At 41.9% G+C, this 23,680-nt stretch overlaps 2 protein-coding genes across 7 annotated transcripts; one reads left to right on the top strand and one right to left on the bottom strand.

The window, feature by feature from the left end:
- Positions 1 to 614: 614 nt before the first annotated feature.
- Positions 615 to 15,233, top strand: acot11a (acyl-CoA thioesterase 11a). Of its 6 annotated transcripts, none has more exons than XM_029250280.1 (18): positions 616 to 765; positions 1,574 to 1,580; positions 2,887 to 2,957; positions 5,468 to 5,659; positions 6,145 to 6,214; positions 8,484 to 8,544; positions 8,743 to 8,844; positions 8,926 to 9,055; positions 9,163 to 9,319; positions 10,356 to 10,475; positions 11,977 to 12,115; positions 12,390 to 12,445; positions 12,771 to 12,837; positions 13,138 to 13,221; positions 13,525 to 13,658; positions 14,067 to 14,198; positions 14,291 to 14,417; positions 14,772 to 15,233. In XM_029250280.1, the coding sequence occupies exons 4-18, from the start codon at positions 5,485 to 5,487 to the stop codon at positions 14,928 to 14,930; spliced, it is 1,713 nt and encodes a 570-aa protein (XP_029106113.1). In that variant the 5' UTR covers positions 616 to 765; positions 1,574 to 1,580; positions 2,887 to 2,957; positions 5,468 to 5,484; the 3' UTR covers positions 14,931 to 15,233. The 6 variants fall into 6 exon arrangements, with proteins under 6 accessions (XP_029106116.1, XP_029106113.1, XP_018609125.2 ...); XM_018753609.2 differs by having other exon boundaries at positions 1,574 to 1,644; XM_029250283.1 differs by lacking the exon at positions 2,887 to 2,957 and having other exon boundaries at positions 615 to 765; positions 1,574 to 1,644; positions 8,932 to 9,055.
- An 87-nt stretch (positions 15,234 to 15,320) lies between these two features.
- On the bottom strand, positions 15,321 to 21,070 carry fam151a (family with sequence similarity 151 member A). The gene is made up of 8 exons (XM_018753272.2): positions 21,058 to 21,070; positions 20,585 to 20,725; positions 19,892 to 20,041; positions 19,612 to 19,771; positions 19,254 to 19,478; positions 18,323 to 18,459; positions 17,902 to 18,036; positions 15,321 to 17,748 (listed from the first exon to the last, which is right to left on the bottom strand). Exons 2-8 carry the CDS (start codon positions 20,691 to 20,693, stop codon positions 17,099 to 17,101), a joined length of 1,566 nt encoding a protein of 521 aa, XP_018608788.2. The 5' UTR covers positions 20,694 to 20,725; positions 21,058 to 21,070; the 3' UTR covers positions 15,321 to 17,098.
- Positions 21,071 to 23,680: the final 2,610 nt, after the last annotated feature.

The raw sequence follows: 23,680 nt of genomic DNA, 5'->3' as shown, positions 1-23,680 counted from the left end.
TTAGGGTTAGAGCAATACCATACAAAATAAATAGGACAACTACATTGAATCTCAGCTAATTAAACTGAGGTTTGTAAAATGTACATTTCTATGATGGACAACGGGTTATTTAAAACGGATGGATGGATGTTTTGATGATCTCCTTGGAGGCTTTTGAATTTAAGCCCACGGTAAAAAAAAAAAAAAGAAAAAAGAAATAAATAAAAGAAACGCACATGTTACACTTTTGTTTTAGTTATTATCCTTGATACTCATGTTAATTGGGTTTTTCTCTGTGCAGTCGGGACAGGTTTTAGAGAATACTTTTTAATTAGTGTACTACTGACAAGCGAAATACCAGTTGGGGCAACTTAACTGTCTCCCTAATTAGTTCAATAAAGCAATTAAGAGGCGAGGCTGCGCAAAACCCGGCACCTCCTGTGGGCTCAGCGCGGTGCGCTGATGTACTAATACTGACTACACTAAAGGGCGACCTCTAATTGTCGCGTCTCAGCAGAGGAAATGCAGCCAGTCTCTGCTCTTTTTCACGATTTGACCACTAATCTCAGTCCCACACGGCGGTTCCACCTTAAGCGCCGCTCCGCGTTGAGAGCGGGAGGCGTGTCCGTTTCCTCCTCAGGGTCCCGCCAGCGCTGTAGTTTCTCGAGGTCTTAAAAACACGCGACCGCGGCGTGCGCGGCTGTAGCGCGTGCAGGACGGGCTTGCACGTGACGGTGTTACGTGAGAACGGCCTCGGTCGCGCGGTGGAACGACTGCTCGTCTGAGGTAAGTGGAACTTCTCTTAGGAGACAAGACGGAGGAAGAGGAGGAGTGTAACGGAACTATTTATGTCTTCTGACGTGTCACTCACTGTTGAATGATGGTATTGTGTGTTGTTTCAGTGCAGAGAAGTGTTGCTTTTATCAGGGTGCCCAAAACTGTTGGCGCTGCTGTCTCCGAGAGGACGTGGGCGTGGCTTCAGTCCTGTGTGTGTGTGTGTGTGTGTGTGTGTGTGTGTGTGTGTGTGTGTTTTCTCCCTGAGTCTGTGTGGGGGTGTGCTCTAGTTTCCTCCCACACTCCCAAGACATGCTGTTCAGGTTCCTCATAGTGTGTGAGTGACACAGAGAGAGTGTGTTCTACTGATGTATGGATGAGTGACTCAAAGTTCTGAGTAGTGTATCTAGCAGGGTAAGTCACCTTGGGTGTGTGGGCTGATTACCCCACATAGTGTTCAAAGCTGCTTTGGGAGAAAAGTGTCCGCTAAATAAACGTTTCCTGCTGCGCACCTCACCTGCTGTATCTGGACAGTTAAGTGAGTGAAATGACTGACGCACAGATGCCGCATAACTGCGATCTAGTATGAAGTAGCGCTGCAGCCTGTCGGTGTTCTTTTGACACACATCTGCTTGCTTTACGTGTGTGTTCGCATTGTTTGGTGAAAATGTAAGTTGAGTGGTTATGATCTTGTGTAAGTGGGGTAGTTTAGGAAAAAATGCATTAACATTATCACCAGAGATTGACTGTAAGGTGTCATTCATGTTATGTTTTGTCTGACAGCTTTGGCCAAGCTGATTTTGAATTACTTTTTTTCCAGGCACTGGGTGAGAACCATCAGGGTACTTTTGAGAGGAGTGGGATTGGAACCAACCACCTTCAGATGCTGTGGTGGGAACCCTAAGCAGGATTCTGTTTGCTGGATCTTGTGTCCAGACCTGTTTTATGTGTATTATGTCACAGGAGTCAGACCTCCTCAACATAACAGAAAGGGTGTAACTTGGCAGCTGCAGTGAATCGCCTGCCTTGATGTGCCCAGCCAATGACTGTGCCCATACCTTATGCTAAGGGCAAAGGTCATGTGGTTCTGACATGGTCTTAGAAATAACCTGTATTCAATCCCTGAAAAAGATCATTTCAGTAAGTAATATTACAAGTTATGTGAATGAATAGTAATCGTTAATCTACTCTCGGTACTTTAGGTGAGTTCCAATGGATTATAATGTACAAAGTTATCCGATATACATTTCTACATGGAATCTGCACTACACTGATTTTCAGAAAACAAGTGGTTACATAGAACACTCAACTTTTGAAACATTATACAGGACAACATGTCAGTCTGGCTCCAGTTATTTTTATCATATCTGTAAGTGGGCAGTCCTAATATTACCTTAATGGTGCACCTTCTTGATAGGCAGTGGAATGGGAATTTTGTTTTCTTGTGCAGCAATTCACTTTTACTTTTTTCCTTTTTTAAAAAAAAAAAAACCATCACAACATGAGGTGGATGTAGATGCCACCAGACCAAAAATCAATACTGGTCAATGCTGTGCTGTACAGGAGCTTGACAGTTCTTGCCACTACTTGAGCACACCAGTTAGTTTTATCAATTTGCATTTTATTGGTCACATACTGACTTGGACAGTAATTTCTTTGTAGCTAATGGACATGAAAGGGTAATGAATAACTGAATAAGATAGGGGAAATGGTTTTTCTTTTCTAGGAAAAGCTACAGTATTAAATCGGTAGATAAGAGAATCACACCTAATCATCTTTGACTATATGTATTTATTGGCCTACATCAGTAGTGGGCTCCACCTCTTTCTAGGAAGTGTTTTAGCTTAAGCCATGAATATTTTTGGTGACCTTTTAACCCATTATTAAGGTAGTGAGGTCTAGTAGAAGTTGCCAACATACAAGCGACGTACTCACAGCCACATTGTTTGGACTATATCTGTGACTAGTCAAACGTCAACAGGTGACAATCAATAGTCATGAAAGGTTATGGGCTTCATTATGGTGTATATGTTTTGGGGGAGGAGGAGCAAGCGATCAGTGTGTATGTTGTGTGCTGCTTTCATTGGAAACTTGAACTTGTTGGGAGATTATGCAAAATGTTTTCATGTCCAGTGCCTCCAGGTCCCTGGATGAGTTTGTGCAAGGGCTGGTTTGAACGTCATTGACTGTTGTCATCCACTGAGGTAAAGGGAAGTCTGGGCATTTGCCTTCCTGCAATGTGAGGTTAAGCAATGGAAACTTGCAACCATGTGACTTCAGAGCTGGCCTCTACTATGCTGTATTCTAGTAGACTCTGGAGTTGCTGTTACAGTATCTAGAGTCCTGGCTGGTGTAATAGTGGCATCAGACAAACTGACAGCACTTTGAGAACTGCATGTCTGCAACAATATCTCTATTGAAGAGCCCTTCCATTTCCTTGGAGTCGTTTGTTGCTTTGGAGAACGGTACCTGCTAAATTAATGTCATTGACATTACATTTCAATGTTTTGCAAGTCTTTCTCCAGTGTTTATGATCATTTCATGCAGATATTTATCTTGCTATAGAAGTTTTGCAGTAATAAAACTGCAACTTATGGATTCTGTTCTATATGGCAAGCATGTAGAACATGGTGGTCAAACCTGCTACCTTCAGCTTGAAGAACCCATCTTTGAGTCCTTGCTCTTGCTGCAGTAGCCTTGAGCATGACACTTGCCTGGCATTAACACAGTAAAAATGACCCAACTGGACAAATGGTGTAAGCTGTGAGTAGCTCAATATACAAGTGTAACATTAAGTTCTTTTGGAGAAAAGAATCAGCTAAATGATTATTAAACAACTTAATCATTTAGCAGATGCTTTTTCTCCAAAGCAACATGTCTCAATTTGTGCATTACATAAGAGACATGGTTGCAGATGTGATTCTTAAGTAAACTTAGTCTTTCTTTCCACTATATGCACTAAAGTTCATTGCATGAGTAGGTGTGTAAAACTCAGAACAGACAATTCCTGATCACAAGACATGTTTTACAAATTGAAGCTTGGGATCAAAGGTATGGCACTAAGATGGTTTGAGTCCTACCTCTGACAGATCCTATCAAGTGGTCTGGCGAAGCTCTCATTCTTCTCTGCCTCTCATCTGGTGTTCCACAGGGCTCGGTATTGGGTCCTCCTCTTTTCTCCATCTACACCTCCTCCCTCGGTCTGGTCATAGCCTCCCATGGATTCAAATACCACTGCCATGCTGACGATACCCAGCTCTTCCTCTCCTTTCCATCTGGTGTCAGACATTTCAGCACGCGTTGCTGCCTGCCTGTTGGACATCTCTTCATGGATGTATGATCACCACCTCCAACTCAACCTCTCCTGAACAGAGATTCTTTACCTCCCAGCTGGCCTGTCCTCCTGTCACTGTCGATTGATCAAACTGGCCAACTCACTCATTTTGCCTACCTCCTTTGCTAAGAGTCTGGGAGTAATGATTGCTGCCAGTCTGTCATTCTCTCAACGTATTGAAGCCCCAACCCGGTCCTGCAGATACATCCCGCATAATATTCGTAGGATCCGTCCCTACCTCACTACTGACTCCGCCCGACTACTTGTCCAGGCCATGGTGACTTCCCGTCTGGACTACTGCAACTCTCTCCTGTGTGGCCTTCCTGCTAATGCCATCAAACCTCTGCAGCTTCTACAGAATGCTGCTGCACAAGTTGTTTGATTTGCCAAAGCAGTCCCATGTGTCTCCTACTCATCTCTTTGCGCTGGCTTCCTATAGCTGCCTGTATCAAATTCAAAACCCTGGCTACTGTGTACAAATGCATCAATAGAACTGCTCCTGGCTATTTACAGGACCTGATCAACCGGTACACCCCAGCCAGGTCTCTTCGCTCATCTGCTTCTGCTTGCTTGGTGGTCCTGTGCACGAAAGGCAAAGCTCGGAGGTTCTCGGTTCTGGGTCCGTTGTGGTGGAATGACTTCCCCTGTCACTCAGAACTGCAGAAACTGTCTGTTTTCAAGAAGGGTCTGAAAACTGCTTTTTTTTTCCAGATCCACTTTGCCCAAGAGCTCTTCGGATCATCTATGGTGTAACTGTTCACTCATTGTAACTCCAGAAACATCCCCAGATACAGCCTTTAGTCAGCCATTACTCTGGTATTGTACTGATCATTTGTGTATAATATTAAATTATTGTGGGTATCGGGATTTGTCTCTTATGCACCTACTTGAACGATGAACCTCGGTGCAGCAAGTGGTAGGGAACAAACTAGGTTTGCTTGAGACTTTCATGTCTGCAGCAATGTCTCCTCTTAGTGTAATGCATAAATTGTACTTCTGCTGAGATGTACATAGCTTTGGACAAAAGCATCTGCTAAATGAATAAATGTAAATGAAGGTAGTATTGCTTCTTTCCAAGTGATCACTTGGAACTGATTAGATTAAAATGAATGACTAGATCACAAATGGCATGCTACAACTTCTCAGCTCAGATTTGCAGGGGAACTGCAGAAGTCTAAAAAAAAATTCACCCTCACTCACTGCAAGAGCTGTTTGAATTACTTATGGAACACTGGAGTGTTATTGACTGACTGTAAACATGGATGAACTTTGCAAGTGTGCTCAACACACCCAATGTTGCATATTCACTTGCAGTCTGCTGTGGGTGCCTGTGAACCTGAGCAGGGTGGGACTACTCTAATAATGCCTGTCTATGGCCAGATTGTTCCTCCCACACCATGGCCTCAGAGGAACCAGAAGTGGGGCTCTTCATCCCTGAGAGAGCAGAGATGTACCGGAACTCCACGGAGGTGAAGATGAGCCAGATCGTCTTGCCCTGCCATGCCAACCATCGCGGGGAGCTCAGCGTGGGCCAGCTTCTCAAGTGGATGGACTCCACAGCTTGCTTATCTGGTGAGCTTGGGCACAGAGGTTGGCACTAGGTTTGCAGGGAGCTGGGTCAGGCTTGAATTGCCTCCACTGCTGGTGGAGGGTTTGTAATTTAAGTCTACAGACCATTAAGTTTATGCAGTACTGGAGGAAACTTCTAGACCCATAGATACTGGATGATCGCAGCACTAGCTGAGTGAAAGGCTTTAGAAGTCTTGGGTAGCTACTCTGAGAAACCCACCCCCGGATCAACTCTTGGTTTAGGACTGCTGCCGTGGAGGGTTTTTAAGGTGGTGTGTCTCAAATGGAGCAGTTTAGCGGTCCCTTCAAGCTCCCTTTTCTGGGTCTCCTCAGAGGATTTAGCTACTGATAATGGCTTTATTCATTTCAACTAAACCATACGTTATTCTTCAATTTAAGATCATTACATGGGCAAGTAAAATTATGACAATGGCACCTTTTGTGGTTTGTGCTTGTGTAGTCACTTGTCCTTTTCTTTTTCGTTGTAGCTGAAAGGCATGCTGGGTGTTCCTGCATCACTGCTTCTGTTGATGACATCCACTTTGAACACACCATAGGGTAATGATCTCACACTGTGTCAGTTAAAAGACTAAATTTGTCTTTTCTCTTAACGAGCCACAGGCTGTCTGAGATCTTCGGTATTCTAATGAACGAGTCATAATAAATTGGCATGCTGGGTGAAAATGCATATGTTCTCCACCTAGGTCATGGTTTCTACCTGAGAAACCATTGACTCTTCCTCTTTTCCTTTCACCAATTTGAATAAATTTTCCAAAACCTTTAACTTCTCTACATAAATTTTTAGAAAAATCCAATTGCATTTTCAAGCTGCTCTGCAGAGACATCTTTGCTGTGGAGGCAGATCCCACTGTATTTGTTTGAACACAGAGAGGCAGTTTTATAAACTCACCCTGAATCCACTGTCCTGAGAGTAGACTGCAAGCTGATGTCTTCCCACTGAAGCGTAAAATAAACAAATTAATGAATTCACAAGTATCTGTGGACACTGCACCAGTGTTCCTGCCACAAAGTGCTCCAGTACCAATAAATGGGGTGCTTGGAAAGGCAGTGAACAGTGCATAATTTTTTTTTTTTTTTTTTTTTTTTTTCCTCCTCTCCCCTCAAATTGAGGCCAGTAGTAACAATCAAGGTACTGGTTTCCTTCCTCAAGGATCTCATGCTGTGTGTCTGGGACCTCACCAAAATTTAGATTCTACCTGCAAAATACCTGAAAGTACTGTAGATACATCTTATAAAATGTCTCTTAGAACACCAAACTCCTTTGCCCAAAATATTGTGTGGGTTGAAGAGTTAATGATAAAAAGGTATTTTGCTAGCAAGTTAATTAATGGGTACTATTTATTAGTGGTCAAATAATATTAACATTGGTACTTCTTGGTACAGTGGATGCACTGCACATGGACAGTGCAGTAGGACATGGATTTGATCCCTGTTAAGTCTAAGGTCTTGTTTTCTCTGAGGTACTCTGGTTTCCTCCCACAGTCATGTGTGTTTCAGGTGGCTTGGTGTCTTGACTAACAATAGTGTGTGTGCATGTGCTGCTTTGTGCTGCTGTACAGATGGGTGAATGATTGTAGTTTAGTGTGTGTGTGTCTGGAAAATTAAGCCACCTTGAAGAAGCATTATGGGTACCTCCTACACAGTAATCAGAGCAAGTATTTCTGTGGTGAAAATCTGTTAAATAAATGGATCTAAATATTCAGCTGCACTACTGCCAGTTTTTGTCACTGCCTTTTGACCATCTGACAGTTTTGAATAATACAAATGCTGATAAGCTGAATGGATCCTAAAGCTCTCACATCCCTTGGTACTCCCCCATTATTCCAATTGGCCACAATGACTGGGTTTGGGTATTGTAACCCAAATCCTACATGTAGTGAATTTTGTACCACTCAAGCGGAAATTCACCGAGCAGCTTGTCTAGCAGCTGCATACATGCAGGGGTTGTGGATACAGCAAGTGTGAAACCTGGAGTGTTCACAATTGACCTTGAGTTTCCAGTGCCTGCTGCCACTGACCTTTGACATCTTCAGATGCCCAGTTTGTCAGGTAGCAGTGCTGTAATTACACCAGTTTCATGTCTTTTTAGTCTTCCATGCTGTGGAGTGTGGTACCCTGGGCTGATAATTTATTACGGCCCCCCACCTGTGCTTGCTGAAGCTGTCGTTTTGTTAGGCGGCTCAAGCAGGAGAGGCCACAGACAAGGATGCCGCAGGATCTAATGAGCCCTCTGGAGTGGTGTAAAGCAGGAGTGCTCCTTGTTAATTAATGTAACTGTTGCCACTCACGGCGCTGTTAATTACTGCTAATGGAATTAAATTAAAACAGTCTTGCTAAGAAGAGCAAAGCCAAGACTTGCCCCTTTATATGCTATCCAGCATCCTTTCATTTACTTAAGTCAGTGTTGACTGACAGTCTGTGGTACGTTGTTTAAAGGACAGATCAGGCCCAGGCCAGTCTTCCTGTAGTCTTGTGAAGAGGCTTTTTTAATCTTAAAATTCAACTAAGAAATGCCAATTTTATTTGTAAATCTCTAGACTCCTGGCATGTCCTCAGTCCCCTTGTGACAGCTGCATGAAGAGCTGCATAGTTCCCAGTCTCCCCCCGCCCCAGTTTTTAATTCACACAGTGGAAATTACTTGTGATTTTGCTTGTAAACAAATTCATGGTATAAAGTGGATGAAGGCTTGAAGCATTGAAGTTGTAAACTGTTTCTTAAAATTCCACTTTACATCAGTTTTCACTTGCTATAAAACTTTGTAGTCAAAGCAACAGTAAAATAACAGATGTGTCCATATTCCTGTAGTGTTGGACAAGTGGTCAACATCAAGGCTAAGGTCAACAGAGCCTTCAACTCCAGCATGGAGGTAGGCTTTCAGCCACTTAGACATGCTGTCTTAAGTCGTTTTCAATATCCACTTTTTGCTTCAGCCTTCTAATTTCTGGGAAAAAGTCTAACTATTAACTTGCTATTCTTCCAACAAAACAAACAATGGACATTAAAAGGGAAACAAGGTTGGAATAAGTGTACAGTGAGCTCTGGTTGACAGGTTTTGTTTCCTCAGGTGGGCATCATGGTCAGCTGTGAGGACCTCTTTGCTAATCGTCAGTGGAAGGTGTGCAATGCCTTTGCCACCTTTGTGGCCAGACACACAGATGAAGGGAAGGTGTGTTCAGGTGCCTTTGAGCCCAGCAGACAATGGACAGTTGTAGTTTTGTGGGGTGTAGTCACCTTTACATGTCTGCAGGTGCAGCTGAAGCAGGTGATGCCTCAGACGCAGGAAGAGCAGACGGAGTACAGCGTTGCTGCTGAGAGGAGGAGGATGAGGCTCCTTCACACAGAGATCATGAAGGACTTGCTTGGAAATGGCCCAAAAGGTAGGGTGGCCTCTATATTCTAAACCTGGATGTTCAGGCAGTGCTATTGGCTGTGTTTGGATTACACAGAGAGGGTGTGCAGTCAGAGTAGTTGGTCTCCATTGCAGGAGATGACTGCCAGGATTTTGATGATGCGGTGCCATCAGAACGGACACGGGTGGAAAGCGTGGAACTGGTGCTACCTCCCCATGCCAACCACCAGGTCAACACATTCGGGGGCCAGATCATGGCCTGGATGGAGAATGTGGCCACCATTGCTGCCAGGTGGAGTGTTATTCCATTAGCACCATTATTATGGCCTACATCTGTCTAAAGCTATTTCCACAGATTACTACTTGACCCTTAAACATTTATTCTGCTGTGTTGTCTCTGATAGAATTGGCAGCTACTGATGAAATCTGAACAACCAACATTTTAATGGCAAATCTTGTTTATTGCTACCTCACACTTGGCTGCCCTTTTTGACATCTTGTAATGGAAGTTCACTTTTCACTCAAGTTCTTGAAGGGACATGGTTTTCCTTCAGCAGACTTTGACAAGGAAGTATGGACTACTTGTAAAATGATTACAGATGAAGATATACCTTATGTGTATGTATACCATTTCATAGCTAATGGAAAAGTCAACCTGAGACTTATTTCATGAACTAAGCTTAAACCTAAATGCTTAAGATTTCAGAACTCACAGCATTAAAGTTTACTGAAATGCTTATGTGAGAGGGGGTGTGGTGGTGGCACAGCAGGTTTAGCCAGGTGCTGCTCTCTGGTGGGTCTGGGGTTCGAGTCCTACTTTGGGTGCCTTGTGATGAACTGACGTCCCATCCTGGGTCGGTCCCCCTCCAGTCTTGTGCCCTGTGTTGCTGGGTTAGGCTCCAGCTTGCTGCCAGCCCACTTGGGACAAGCGTGTGTGTGTGTGTGTGTGTGTGTGTGTGTGTGTGTGTGTGTGAGATTTCATGTGAGAATGAAATGACAGTACATAGCTGTGAATAGTAATATTATAAACAAGGTAAATTTAAAATTAACTTTCTTACACTTAAAGTTCTTATTCCAGTTCAAGACCATAAATGCAGTACTGTCGCATGAAATTCTCTTGCTGTACATAGCAGTCATTTGTTTACCTTTCCTCAATTCTGTGTGTGTCACTCACACACTATGGGTGAACCTCAATTCCTCTGCAGGTTACCTTCCAGGTGCTCCAAGTAGCCACTGGGGGGTGCTGACTTGTTGCAACAAGGTGTCTGTGCTTTACATTCTACAGTAGTGGCTAAAAAGTATATAATCATCCTAATTACCCTTTCCAGCCGCCTGTGCAATGCTCACCCGACCCTCCGGACCATTGATATGTTCCACTTCAGGGCACCATCCCAGGTCGGGGACCGGGTTGTCCTGAAGGCCATTGTGAACAATGCCTTCAAAAACAGGTAAGCTTGTTTTATGGTCATCTTGACTTCTGACATGGCTAATCCCTCTTTCAAATTATTTAGCTACTTAGTCACTTTAATCCAAAATTATTTAATTTTACATTAAAGGCTATCCTAGGGCTTTGTTCAAGGGCACATTCTGGGATTCAAACCCACACACCACTTTTTAAAAACCAAGTACATATCAGGCACAACACTTGAAGTGGCTCCAAGTCATGGGGCGGGGGGAAGTGTCTCAAGACTGGAGACACACATGAGGCCCAGAGGGCTGTTCTGTACCAGAAAACACTATGGGGCCCATTGTTTTGTGTGTGTGTGTGTGTGTGTGTGTGTGTGTGACGCACCTTATTGCTTTCATTTCCAAAGGCACATTTCCCTGCCATCATCCCATACCTGGAAACAAAATACTGTGGTGGTGGGGGGGGACTGTCTATGGGTTGTGCAATATGCTTTAGTCATGGGTCCTACAGCAGAGCTGGTCTTGTATGTTCATCTCCCCAATAGTTAGTCTATATCCTTAACCACTGTGCTGCTTACTGCCCTGATCTTTTTAAAATCAAGTATTACGGTTGTCTCAAACATTTTCATTTATTTGGCATGTTGGTGAGCTGGCAACTGATGGTGGCATTGAGGTTTCAGGTTTGAACCCCACCTCCAGATCTATTATCCTTGAAGGTACTTACACTAAATTGCCCCAGTGAATTACCTGACTATATAAATAAGTAGTTGTTGGTAGTTTAACATTGTCTCAAGTGACTCGCAACCATCAGCTAAATGAATGAATGAATAAATATAAATGTTTTTCCTGGAACTGACTGTGCTGGTTCTAAGTCTCCCCCCCCCCCCCCCCCCCCCCCGTAACATGTCTGAATACCTCCAACATGCTTTCCTCACTGAATTCAGTACATGCTCATTGGAGCAAGTGAAGTTACTGAAGTAAATGCCTTGACCTCCAGGGATTTGAAACTGCAGCTGTGGTCCCTGCTGCTCCAGACTGCTTTTTGTATGTTTTTGGACTTTCTTCATAACAGAAAATGAAGTTGACAGCAATGTGGTATCATTTAGCCACAATCTTAAGAAAATCTATTCTGTGGGCAATCTTACAATGGGTTTTTTTGGGGGGTGGGCAGCACTTCCATTTTATATCTTCCCAAGAGCCACCAAAATAACTTTGAATTTGTCTAGAATTCATAACGTCACCTGTAGACATGGACAACTACAGAATGTCCTCCATTAGGTGTTGGGTGTCTGTGTATTGTACCATGTAAAGTCTGGGAAGATACAGGTCAACATGTCCCCTTGAGTGGGTAAAAGCAAACAGCTTTGTCTTGGTAGGAAATTGGTGTTCTCAAGTCTGAGTGCCACCTGGTGGTAAAATTTGAGTGAGCAAATTTTGAATTGAATTCTCCTTTGGATTGACACCCCAGGTTGCATAGTGGAAGATGGTTTTTATAGTGCTTCCTGGGTAATGCTGTTCTGTCATACCTCTGTGATATCACAGCATGGAGGTGGGTGTGTGTGCAGAGGCATATCGGGGCAGGGAGACACCAAGGCACATCAACAGTGCCTTCATGACATTTGAAGTCCTGGATGCGGAAGGGAATCCCCGGAACTTGCCTCGGATTAAACCAGAACCACTGGTGAGAATTGCACGCGCCCAGAATAAGAAAATACTGGCTAATAGGTTAATAAAAGGAGCGATATGAAAACTAAAGCATCTGCTTTAAGCATTTTGTGCACTAAGCAGTATTCAGACACTTTCTGACTTTTTGAATCTTCAGTTTTTAAGAATCTGTCCTATTGCAGTACAGTACTATGCTACATATGTTGATAGTGTTGTGACTATAGTAATGCCTTCCAGAGATCAAGCATGACCGTACCAGTGGGCTTTTGTCTCCTCCCGTACTTTAACAGGATGGGCCAAGGCGGTACCGAGAGGCCATTGCCAGGAAGAAAATCAGGCTGGATAGGTGAGATGCCAAAGTGACTGCATAGTACTGGTTATTTCTCTGAGCCCAAAGGTTGATTCGTATTGATATTAAGTAATTTCTGAGTTCCAGGCTTTCTGTTTAGTGTTGGCTTTTTTTTTTTTTTGTATTAAAACCTAACCAGACTTTTCAGCTAATCTTTAACATAAGAGACGTTCTCCCCCTACCATTTAAGTGGTGTTACCAATGCCACATTTGAATAGCCTGAGTTCTGGAACATTCTTGATTCAGATGTTCTGAAGGGGTGGAAATAAATAGGTTGGAAACTCACTTGGACTGTAACTTCTGATCTCTGCTTGTTCTCCAGGAAGTACATAATCTCCTGCAAGCAAACAGAGGTGCCCCTGTCTGTGCCTTGGGAACCCAGCAACCAGGTATTCCAACCTGTCAGTGGGCAATCAAGCAATGGGTACATTACTAAACACTGCAACATGCAGGTAGACAGCAGTGCAATAAAAGCTGATTAACTGGTTGTACTTGCATTTCTGAACTGAACTACTCTACAAAATAGGGTAAGATTTGCCAGGGCTTGGATGCTCTACTGCTATGATGTAATGGGAGACTATATTTACAAAATTGGTAGTGGTGCATTTGAGATATAAATCTTTTTAAATGTACACTTTCTACCTGATGAGTGGTTTAGAATTAATGTATGCATTGCTATTCATTGGCAGGTATACCTCAGTTATAACAATGTGTCTGCCCTGAAGATGCTGGCTGCCAGGACCAACTGGGTTTTAACCTCTGAGAAAAACAAGGTCTGTATGAAGGTCTCCTTGAAAGGAGATGAGCTCCTCCATCCCTGCAACAGAGTTAGGGTGGCAGTATTAAGGGCTGATTTAAGGTGTTGGTAACATGTTTGAATCCTGGTAAGTATATGGTAACAGGAGTTATATGGTGGAGATGGGTGTGCATGGTTTTGGTGGCTTTTTCATGTGCTAAATTCTATTGCCATAACATCCAGTCTTTATCCCTTCCCAGAGCTATTGTGGTATATCTGTGATGTGAGCTTGTACCTGTTCTGAGATATGAAGCACTTGATCTATGCTGCCCCCACCCAGGTCAATCTGTACACCCTGGAGGAGAACCAAGTGCTCTGCTTCAAAGTGGAGACCCATGTGGACATTGCAGCCAAGCGGGTCTTTGCGCTGCTGTCAGATCTCACCCGAAGAAAGGAATGGGACAGACACTACAAGTATGCCCCCGCCCCCCCCCATTGATGACCTACATAGTCACATGTATTAGATAAACATCTTCACAAATGGTATGAAGCTACTTGTCTACAACAGAACAGATGTGTAGATTATACCACTCATTAATTCTTAACAGCCTTAACTTTGAGGGGATTTTTAAAACTTCCATTCACTAGGTGTTAAATACCTTGGTCTCCTCCTACAGCTAAGTTTTTAAAGCCTCTGTATTCAACAGAACAGGTTGTAGACCAGTCTTTACCAGAATGTAATTGTTTTAACTTGGACTAGAATGTAGCTGAGAATCATTTAAAAACTGGAAGCTGAATGAAAACACAGTACAGGGTCTCAGGACTGCTGTGCAACTTATTTCACACGACTTGGCGTTAATTGCTCTGGTGCAATCTGTATAGGCACTGTGAGATGATCAACCAGGTGGATGAGGAAGATGCCATCTACCACGTCATCACTCCTTCAGTCAGCAAAACCAACAAGGGGCAGGACTTCATCCTTCTGGCTTCCTGCCGGACACCCTGCAACTCTGGGTGAGCAAAGCTGTCAACACTGGGGCCTGCTAGTGCCCTGTCCTGTACTGTCCATTCTGACTCTTGTTCTTTTTTTTTCCTGGTGCTTTCAGAGACCCCTACTTGATCGCCCTGCGCTCCGTCACCTTGCCCACGCACCCCCCCACAGAGGACTACATCAGGGGAGAAATTTTCTGTGCTGGATTTAGCATCTTGGAAGTTTCTAGCATGGTCTGTAAGGTACACTAACATTATACTGGTATAACTTGTCTGCAAGTCATCTTATTTTTTCTGTTGTTATTGTCCTGCTCCTGGAAGATCTCATTGGTGCAGTGTATTGAACACTTGAAGTAAGGAGATTGAAAAGCTGACCCTGCTTCTAGGCTTAAAGTGTAATGGTACCTAGCCAGAAGGTCTGGACTTTTTTAAATTTTGTGTAACCTAACAGTTTACATAGTTGGCTGAGTGATGTACTTTCTCCAGTATAGCTGATTTAGGATCACATTACAATAAACTTAATTTCTGTTATCCATTTTTAACATTCAATTCTGCTTTTGCATCAGGTTTTGCAATGTTACTCTGCTTCATTCTCAGGTCTCCTACTACAACCAGGCCTCTCCAGGAGTTCTGCCCTATATCTCCAATGACATTGCAGGCCTCTCCTCTGGCTTTTATAACAGCTTCTGCTCCTGCAGCAAATTCTTGGAGGAGAACAAAGAAAGCAGGGCTACTGCAGACTCCACTGCATTCTGAAGCCTGGCTGTGAGGGAGGCCTAGCAGGAGTGGTTCTGGGGGAGCTCTGCCGGTCTGCTAGTAAACAGTGGGGGGTAATATTTGTGCCATTCCCCCCTCCCCCCAAATCACTCTTGGTATTTTGCTGATGTACAAATTTCTCTATTGATGGTACAGAATTTTGACCTTTCAACAGTCTTCTGTTTTGCTCTTCTGTCAGAACCTGCTAATAGGTTGGACAATAGTTGAAATGGAACAGTTGTGGTCAAATATTGCAAGTAAAACTTGGATATTTATTTCTGTTCATTAAAGGATGGTATATATGGCACTAGACTTCTCACTGTGTGATTTTTGAAGGAATAATTTCCAGTGGTGCTTTAATTTAATCAAAATTGTGCTGCATTAAAGTGCACCAGCACATGTGGCAAATGGTCAATAGAATCAGCAAGGAGGATTTTAATATGCATAATATACAATACATGTGCACTGTTTTTAGTTGAAATCTAAATTTCTTGTCAACTGTAATTGTGGCAATATTTAAGGGGAAGAAATTCTGTGAAAATCACATGGTCTCCTTGTTCTAGAGCCCACCACTGAATTTTTGACATTACTTAATTCAGAAAGGATTTTACTATGCTTTTTTACATACATTTTGAAAGTTACCACTTAATTGTAAGTTATCCATTTCCTCACTTTAATGTTGCAGCAAAATTTTAAAGTGGACCCATAATGAGGTTATTTCCTCCAGTTCTCTGCACTCATACTCAGCTGCAGTAGTTTGTGACTGTCACTTTAAAGCATTCTAGGAACTTTATTTGATCAAGTCTGAATTTCAAAGGAGGTCTGAAATGGCATCTTGACTGTTTTTGAGGAGGATGTGAAGGTTTGAGTATTGCAACTAGCAACCTTGCCTTTTAAGGTGCTTTTAACTTAACATTCTTAATGTTTACAATTACACTGGAACATGTATTTATTGGACAGATGCTTCAATCCTGGTTTGTAAGCTTACAGGTTTGATACTTTTATTTAACATGCATAACTTGATGGCAGGCTGAAAAGTGTAATTTGATTAAGAAGGTCCTTTAAAAGGACTATGACTTTCAGCTTTGACCCTCTATCTTTTGTTCTACAAACTCTTGTATACAACTTGATGCTTGTGCTTCTGAACAATCATTGCCATAACAGCCTCTTGCTGGACTCACTCTTTCAGGTAAAAGCTCAGTTTTTGCAGTTTTGGAGTTATTTTGCAAGTACCTGTATTAAGGAAATAATTCATGGAGCATATTATGTTTTGGGTCCAATCCTTTAAGGACTACCCAAAGTCAGGATCCGGACAAAAGATTCTAGGACAAAACCCCCCTCTTTTGGAACACTTTTTATAGGACAAAACCTTAATTAAACTTAGATGGTAAACCCTCCCCTTCTTTTGCAGCTTAATGCCATTTAACTCCAACTTGTGGTATATATTTAATACTGATGTAATCCTAAATTCTCTTCCTCTGTTAGTTCATTTCTGAATGGTGGACACAGCATCAGGTGGTAAATTAAGTGTTGATACTGAAATTTAATGTTTTTAATATTGCTTTCTTTTTCAAAGTTATGTGCTTTTAATTAACCTTTGCATAAATTATGTAAAGTTGTAAAACTAAATTTATAATGCAAGTATTAATGTCTTCCTATACTTATGTCTTATTGTAGCCTCTGAATTGTAAAATGCATTATATAATGAGAAGTATTCATAAACTATAAATCCAAACAAAATTTGGCCTGGGGGTTTTTTCCCCTACATTCACCCAAAGTCAGTGGGAATTACTGTGCTTTTCCATGTATCAACTCTAAAAGCATATAGAGGTGAAGATGATATAAACATTCAGGTCCTGTAATTGCATGCTCTGCTCTTATTCCTGCAGAGTGTGGTGTGAGGTGGGGGGGAAACCTCTGGTCTCAGTGCAGAGCAATCAAAATAACTTCTTAGAAGCAGACATGACTTACAGCTTATAGACTGGATATAAACTTTTGTCAGCTTATTTGGCACCTTTTTTTATGAACGTCATTACTTTTCATGTATCATCCTAGCCTAGCGCTTAGTGATTCAGGGATAAGCTGGGAACCATCATGACCCTGACAAGTAGCATGCGAGTGAGCAGATAACTGGTGTCTTAGTTTATGCAGGAGATTCCTGTGTGCTGCTAGGTGAGAAAATTCTCTATCCTGGCCCTGTAGTCCCTGGGCATGTTGTAGAAAGACCGGCGGTTGTCCCCTTGCCTAATAAATAAATTTAGGATCCCATCATAGTAATTGGCATTCTCTGGCCTCTGCACTGTAATTGAAAAGCGAGGCATGGCCCTCAACAGGGCCTCTTGACCCTGGAAAGACTGCATATGTTCTACTAGTACCTGCAAAGACACATTTTGCCAAGTGTTTTGGAATAACTGCACCATGTCATCAATTAGAGGTTTTGTGTAGCCATTGTGCAGAACTTCTTGAGGCCACCCAGGGGCCAATGTGACATAAGGAAAGATCTGATTGATGGTGTCCAAGAATTCTTGGCCTCCAATATAGCCTGGTGTCTTGAAGGCTCCGTGGGATAGTTCCATGTTGATCCAGGTGGGGTTATGCAGGATGTCACTGTCGTATGCCTGACTAAGTAGCTGAAGTGTGGAGGGAAGAAGGTTGTGGTCTTTGATCTGGAAGTAGAGGCCCCAGGGTTTGGAGGATGTAAAGATCAGATCTATGCACTGCTGGAGGGTGATGTCAGAATCCGAGTTTTCAACCATTAAGACCCCAGGTTGGCCGTCTTTAGACCCCACTGGAATGACCAGCATCCCGCCAGTGCTTTCTGCAAGTGAAAAGGCATTTTATGAATGATTTGCATTAGTTTCAATCTGATTTCTCTCCTGCTGATCTATGTATTATTCTTAAGTGTATCACAGGTGATCAAAGATCAGTAATGATCAATTATAAGATGTTTAAGGAACTTGAGTCTGATTACCTCTGAGCACAGACAGTAGTGATGTCTTGTTTGTGATGAGTTCCCATTGGATAAAAAAACCATCATTGTCCACAGGCTTGAAATATTCAATCAAGTCTCCTCCAGGGTAGAACTGTTTTGGCCGGTGACTGAGCCCTGTACAATGCAAACAAGACGACGAGAGAAATGCAAGATGACTTTTGTTGTACCTATCAACAAAATAAACAGATTCTGTTCTCGCTGACGCAAATGGAACAGGCTTCTCGGATGAAACCCATAAACTGTAGGTAAAAAAAAAAAAAAAAATTGAGCAAGGGTGGAGTAGACTAGTGTAGTAAAGATTCTGTGCTTACAAATAAAAGGCTGCTTATTGAAAACCTAGGAAGGTCACAGCTGAGCATCAATTCAGCACTGTGGATCTTTGCTATGCTGGGGTACCCACTTGCAGCCTCCTTGAAGTGGGACAAGACGGGTTCATAGATATCGTAGTACACTCGCTGTGGGTGGGTGTTGTCCCGGACGAACAGCAGGTCGTTCACGGTGGGGTTCTCCTTACCCTGCCACAGGGTTAGACTAAACCTGCACCACAGGATTTACAATACTGTAGTTGTAGCTGGTTTTGAGTCTGGTCACACCTTTTTGTATTTAAAGCTTAGGTGTACAAAAAAAAAATCACTTTCCCTAAGATGAACTACATATTCAGTCAGACAGCATAAATTTCCAGCATCTCTCCACTGCTTAATATTGGCAAATATGAACTTAATGTGGAAGTATTCTTTTAATGCATTTACATGTCATGTTGCAAACATCCAGGTTAAATTCAAACATTTACATTTTTCAGTTTTAATTGGGATTGTTTTGTTTTGGATTGTTTTAATTGAATATCCACAATTGCAGCTATTTTCTAGAATGGCCTGCATTTCCACCTCCTGCCAGTTGATGGAAGTAAAAACACTCAATTGAACCAGGGGGCAGTGGCAAGGGCTGCTTCATAGACTGAATAGCCAGAACACTTCATTCTATTTCTATATCCCAGACTAAAAGTGGTTAGAAGTATGCTTCTACAACTTTTTTTGACTGCAAATTTTTTTTTTGACCAGATAATGATCATGTTCAAGTAATCCATTGGTCCCTTTCTTGGGGCCTGTTTTAGGATTAAAGTGAGACACTTTAATTTGAATTTCCTGCATGAGCCTGTTTTCTCTACCCCTCTGCAGCACCTGAGGGAGGTACATTGCACAGTCTATAGTGCATAAAGCAGAACACCCCATTTGAATAGTTTTAGCGTGAGATGGCGATCGTCATTTTAAGGTAAAAACATTAGTTTAACATTTAGAAACTAACTGCACCATGGCGCTCAGAGGAGAATCTACCTGGGTGACTGGCTCAGCAGCCAGCTGAAGTGGGGCCAGGCCCGCTTCACCATAACTGCCAGTACAGGGAAGGTGACCCTCTGTGGAACATCCCGGATGATCTCGTACATTTCCTCCACCATGGCGCGACTGTATGTTGCGTTGGGGGTGAAAGCGAAGTACTGCACTTTCCAGCCAGGAGAGATTGTGGCCTCTGGGAACTTTGTTTGAATCAATTCCAAGAATCTGAATCCACAAAGATTATTTTGTTAATTTATTTCATTAACCTAAGAACCTTTGGGTCATTATGAACAGAAAATAATGAACAATGCCCTTTTGCTCTGTGTGTATATCTGCTGGAGGAAACCTGTCCACTCACCTGGTCCCGTTGACCAGAGGCCAGAATGGAGGCACGTTGGGGCCGTGGAGAATGTCAGCATTGAGCCACACAGGCCTGTTAATGCCACTCTGGTTTCTTATCCTCAGGATCTCCAGAGAAGGTTCCACAGATTGAATGCTTTTAAAGTCCAGCTTTATCCCTTTCAAAAAAAAAAGTTGAGAAACAAAAGCTGCACCCAGCACACTGTCCTCATTTATCACCCTGAAACCAGAGATGAAATTATTTTTACATATTGCAGTTTGGATATTAGTTTTTGCACCTTTTTTAGTCTTGAGCACACTGTCCAGCCACTGTTGGAGAGTGTTGTCACTGTAGATGTTGGGAGGATGGGCCATGATGGGGATGTTGGTCTCGTTGATGGTGTTATGTCCTTCCACATTCACATCAGCCTCCAGAACCATGGCAGCGCCTACGAATCATCAGTAATTTTCAGTATTATCTTGCATTTCATGCCATCTGTAGATAAAACTGCTGTGAACTGCTCACAACTGACATTTGCTTTACGTTTTAACCTCGGAACACTTTTTTAATCTGCTTCTGTTATGCAATACAGTATGTGCACTGCAATCCCTTAACAGGTAGTATGATACTAGTATTCCTACTGTGTCCATGGAACAAGTCAAATTGTGTATTTTGTATCTAAACAGTCCAATGGGTTAAAAAAAAAAAAAAAAAACTTCTCGTTATCTGCTACACTAGATTACCAGATAACTGTTACTAGATGTAATAAGTGTCACTAAATGGCTTCAGTTTAAAGTGCAGTCATTCAAAGTTTTCTATACTATAACCTATTTTACAAATAAAAACAATGTAGTAAAACTGGCTTTTTAGATCCCAAAACAAAGTAAATATTGCTCCTGTGAGAATCTTGCCAATAGCTTTAATCGCAAAACTGAAAGCAGGACTAAAATGCGTTTCGTGAGATTCAGGAATATATAGAAAACTACATTACTTTTCAGGGCTTGTTCCATTTCTGACTTGTTGTTAGCAGAGTGGTACCAAGTGACCTGTAATCCATCCTTCTCCTCAATATTACCGTTCTGGATGAGATAGTCCAACATGTCCCCACCCGTGGGAAAAGGTACCACAACATCTGTACATTCAATGAACAGAAAAACCCATAGTGAAACAGCTCAGATTTTTGAGTGTAATGCACAAATTTGCTGAGATGTATGTTGCTTTGGAGAAATATGTAATATGAGTATTATGGCAATGCTTTAATTTATAGCAATAACCACAATCAACTGTAAAACATTGTTCCTAATTGTACATGCATGTAATGTAAAATATTGCCCTTTTTCCACAACAGGAAGTATACAATGAGTAGGCAAAGCACAGTTTTTCCAAATGCAATTTTTTTTTCTTTCTAAACATAGTACTTATACCTAGAAAAATACAGCCATCATAAGTAATAGCAACGCTTACCTGATTTTTGACTTGTGACGACAACAACCACAACTATAAGAATGGTGAGAAGAGCCAAGCCCAGGCCAACGCCAAGACTCGCTAAGCCCTTTCTGGAGAAGGTACCTCGTTTTCTTTGTTCTTCCTTCTGCTTTCTCTCCTTCCCGTTCCCTTTATTTTGTTCTTCATCCATGATTTACAGCCAAGGCACAAAAATATAAGGAAAGTAAATTGAGTCCAACTTAAACTGGGGATGTCTCAGCTATCCTGACTGGAATTTACCCCTGTGTCCTCTGCTCCTGAACATTAAGCAATAACTTTGGACTCCAGCCCGTTAAGGATCTCCACGGGAGATAAACCTTTGAGTTATCGTTCTCTGGCGCACAATCCCGTTAATCTATCTTTGGCTGAAAGACAAGCGTTGCCTTTTAGGTCTAAATTCGATGAAGACGGTAATAGCAGTAAATCTGGACCCCACAACAGGAAGGCTGAAAACTTTTAAAATTCCTTCGACTTAAAAAGTACAGTACTGCAGAATACAGACCTATCAGCTTTAGCTTGGGCTTCTCACTTTTTACTCTTCTCCTGCAGTTTGGTATTTCCCCCCAATTTTTGATGACGTGGTGATTTCTCACTGAAGGATTTCCCTTTTTTTTTTTTTTTTTGTCCTTACACTGACTTCAGTGTAGCACTTTTCCAGTCAGGCTGAGCATTTTATTTGCTTTATTTTACTTTTCTATTGAGTTGATTTCCTCACATAAGTTTCAAGTTTATTGTCATAGATACAAGTACCTTGTACAAGTATCATAAAATTCTGGAATGGGTGAAATTCTAGAAACCCAAGGGTAACAGGGACAGCTGATAGCCTAGTATTTAGAACTACTGCCTCTGGAGCTGAAGGTTGCAAGTTTGATCCTCACCTCTGGCTGTAGTACCCTTCAGCAAGGTACTTACCCTAAATTGCTCCTATAAAAATTACCCAGCTGTATCAATGGATAAATAATTGTAAGCTTGTTATAACTGTAACCTTAACATTGTATGTTGCTTTGGAGAAAAGTATCAGCTAAATGAATAAGTGTAAAACTGATTCACCTTAAATTGACAGTAAAAGCAGTTAGATTTACAACATCTCACTACATGTTGTCATTCTAGGCATTACTGCATTATCTCAGATCTGTGACATGTATCTTAACAGCACCTGAGATTGTTTTTTTTTACGACTGGGTATGATTCTTGATATGGCACGCTCACTTGGGATAAGTTCAAGGACATCATTCTCAATTTGGTTTTCTGTGCTCTTCTCTTAATGAGACTTTGTTAGGGTGTAGGAAAGAACAGAGGGAAATCAGGATCCAGCAACAATTTCCAAAGTGTTAGATATATATCTTTCTAAATCTAATCTGTGGGAAAGTTCTTAATTTTCCATTTCGGCACAAAAATTAAGGAGATATCCAAATTAATGATTTCGTCTTTGAGTTGTTTTTAAGATATTGTACTCCTACTTGAAGGCAAAATATTTGTTTTGTTTTTCTACTTTGCTACACATAAAACTTTTCCGAGGGCGCTAAAATTCACACACTTTTAAGCAGCACTCATGAAAGGTAAAGCACAGGGGTTCATGATTCTGGCTCCGTTGTGGAACGACCTCCCCCTCTCACTCAGAACTGCTGAATCTTTGCCCACATTTGAAAAGGGTCTGAAAGCTCACCTCTTCAAAACTCACTTCGTCTATAATCTCTTAAGTTCATGTAAGGTGTAAATGTTCATGATCGTGCTCAGATCAGTCCTTTACAGAGCCAGTAATGCAATGTGATGTAAATGTTTATGTACCTCAAAAAACTAGGAAGGTGATTAGGAACTGGTGATATTCAGGTAAAATTTTATGCAGCTACTTGTGTGATGAACGTCACTGCATATGGTGAAGGAAACAAGCTAAGTTGCTTTGGAGAAAAGCATCTGCTAAGTAAATGTATGTAAATGGAACTGTACTTAAGAGTCATGCATCTGCAGCTATATATCTTTCTCCTAATGCACAAATTGTATTTTCTATGGGATGTATGCTGCTTTGGAGAAAAATGTCTGCTAAATGAATACATGTAAATGTGAGAGTGAAGAGGCTGCAGACATCTCATTTACATTTGCTTTTTTTTTCCTCACTGATTTGTTGAGCATGGAACCTGAAGTAATGCACAGAGAAAAATGTACTGTTCCACTATCAACACAGCGGGGAGCCACAGACAGGGCTGCTTGAAAGTATGTGAACGCTATAGGGATGCTTAGAGTTCCTATACAAAATACTGGAGGTAAAATGAAAATGATTATCACTTGCACACTTGATTCTACTTACCTAGTGGTGTAACCGATGCAACCTGGGCTTCACTTACTTTTGCATCTGCACTACTTGTTTGTTTCTACAAACATGATTTCCTCTAACCTCACCTATGGAATTGATAATTACACACTGGTATGTCAGAGGAGGAAGCCTGCTTCTCATTAAATAAAGATAATTTTTTTTTTTTGGTCAAAACTAAGGGACACGGGTTCCCGTACTTTTAAGCAACATGAACATTTTATGGATGAATGTGGGGCTGTGCAACATATTTGACATGTAAATCAGTGAAAGCAAGTGCTGGAACAGTAATCT

The sequence above is a fragment of the Scleropages formosus genome, chromosome 3 (genome assembly GCF_900964775.1).
Source record: "Scleropages formosus chromosome 3, fSclFor1.1, whole genome shotgun sequence".
Lineage (NCBI taxonomy): Eukaryota > Metazoa > Chordata > Actinopteri > Osteoglossiformes > Osteoglossidae > Scleropages > Scleropages formosus.
The sequence above is the reverse complement of the archived record's forward strand: the minus strand, read 5'-3'. Positions and strand labels throughout refer to the sequence as shown.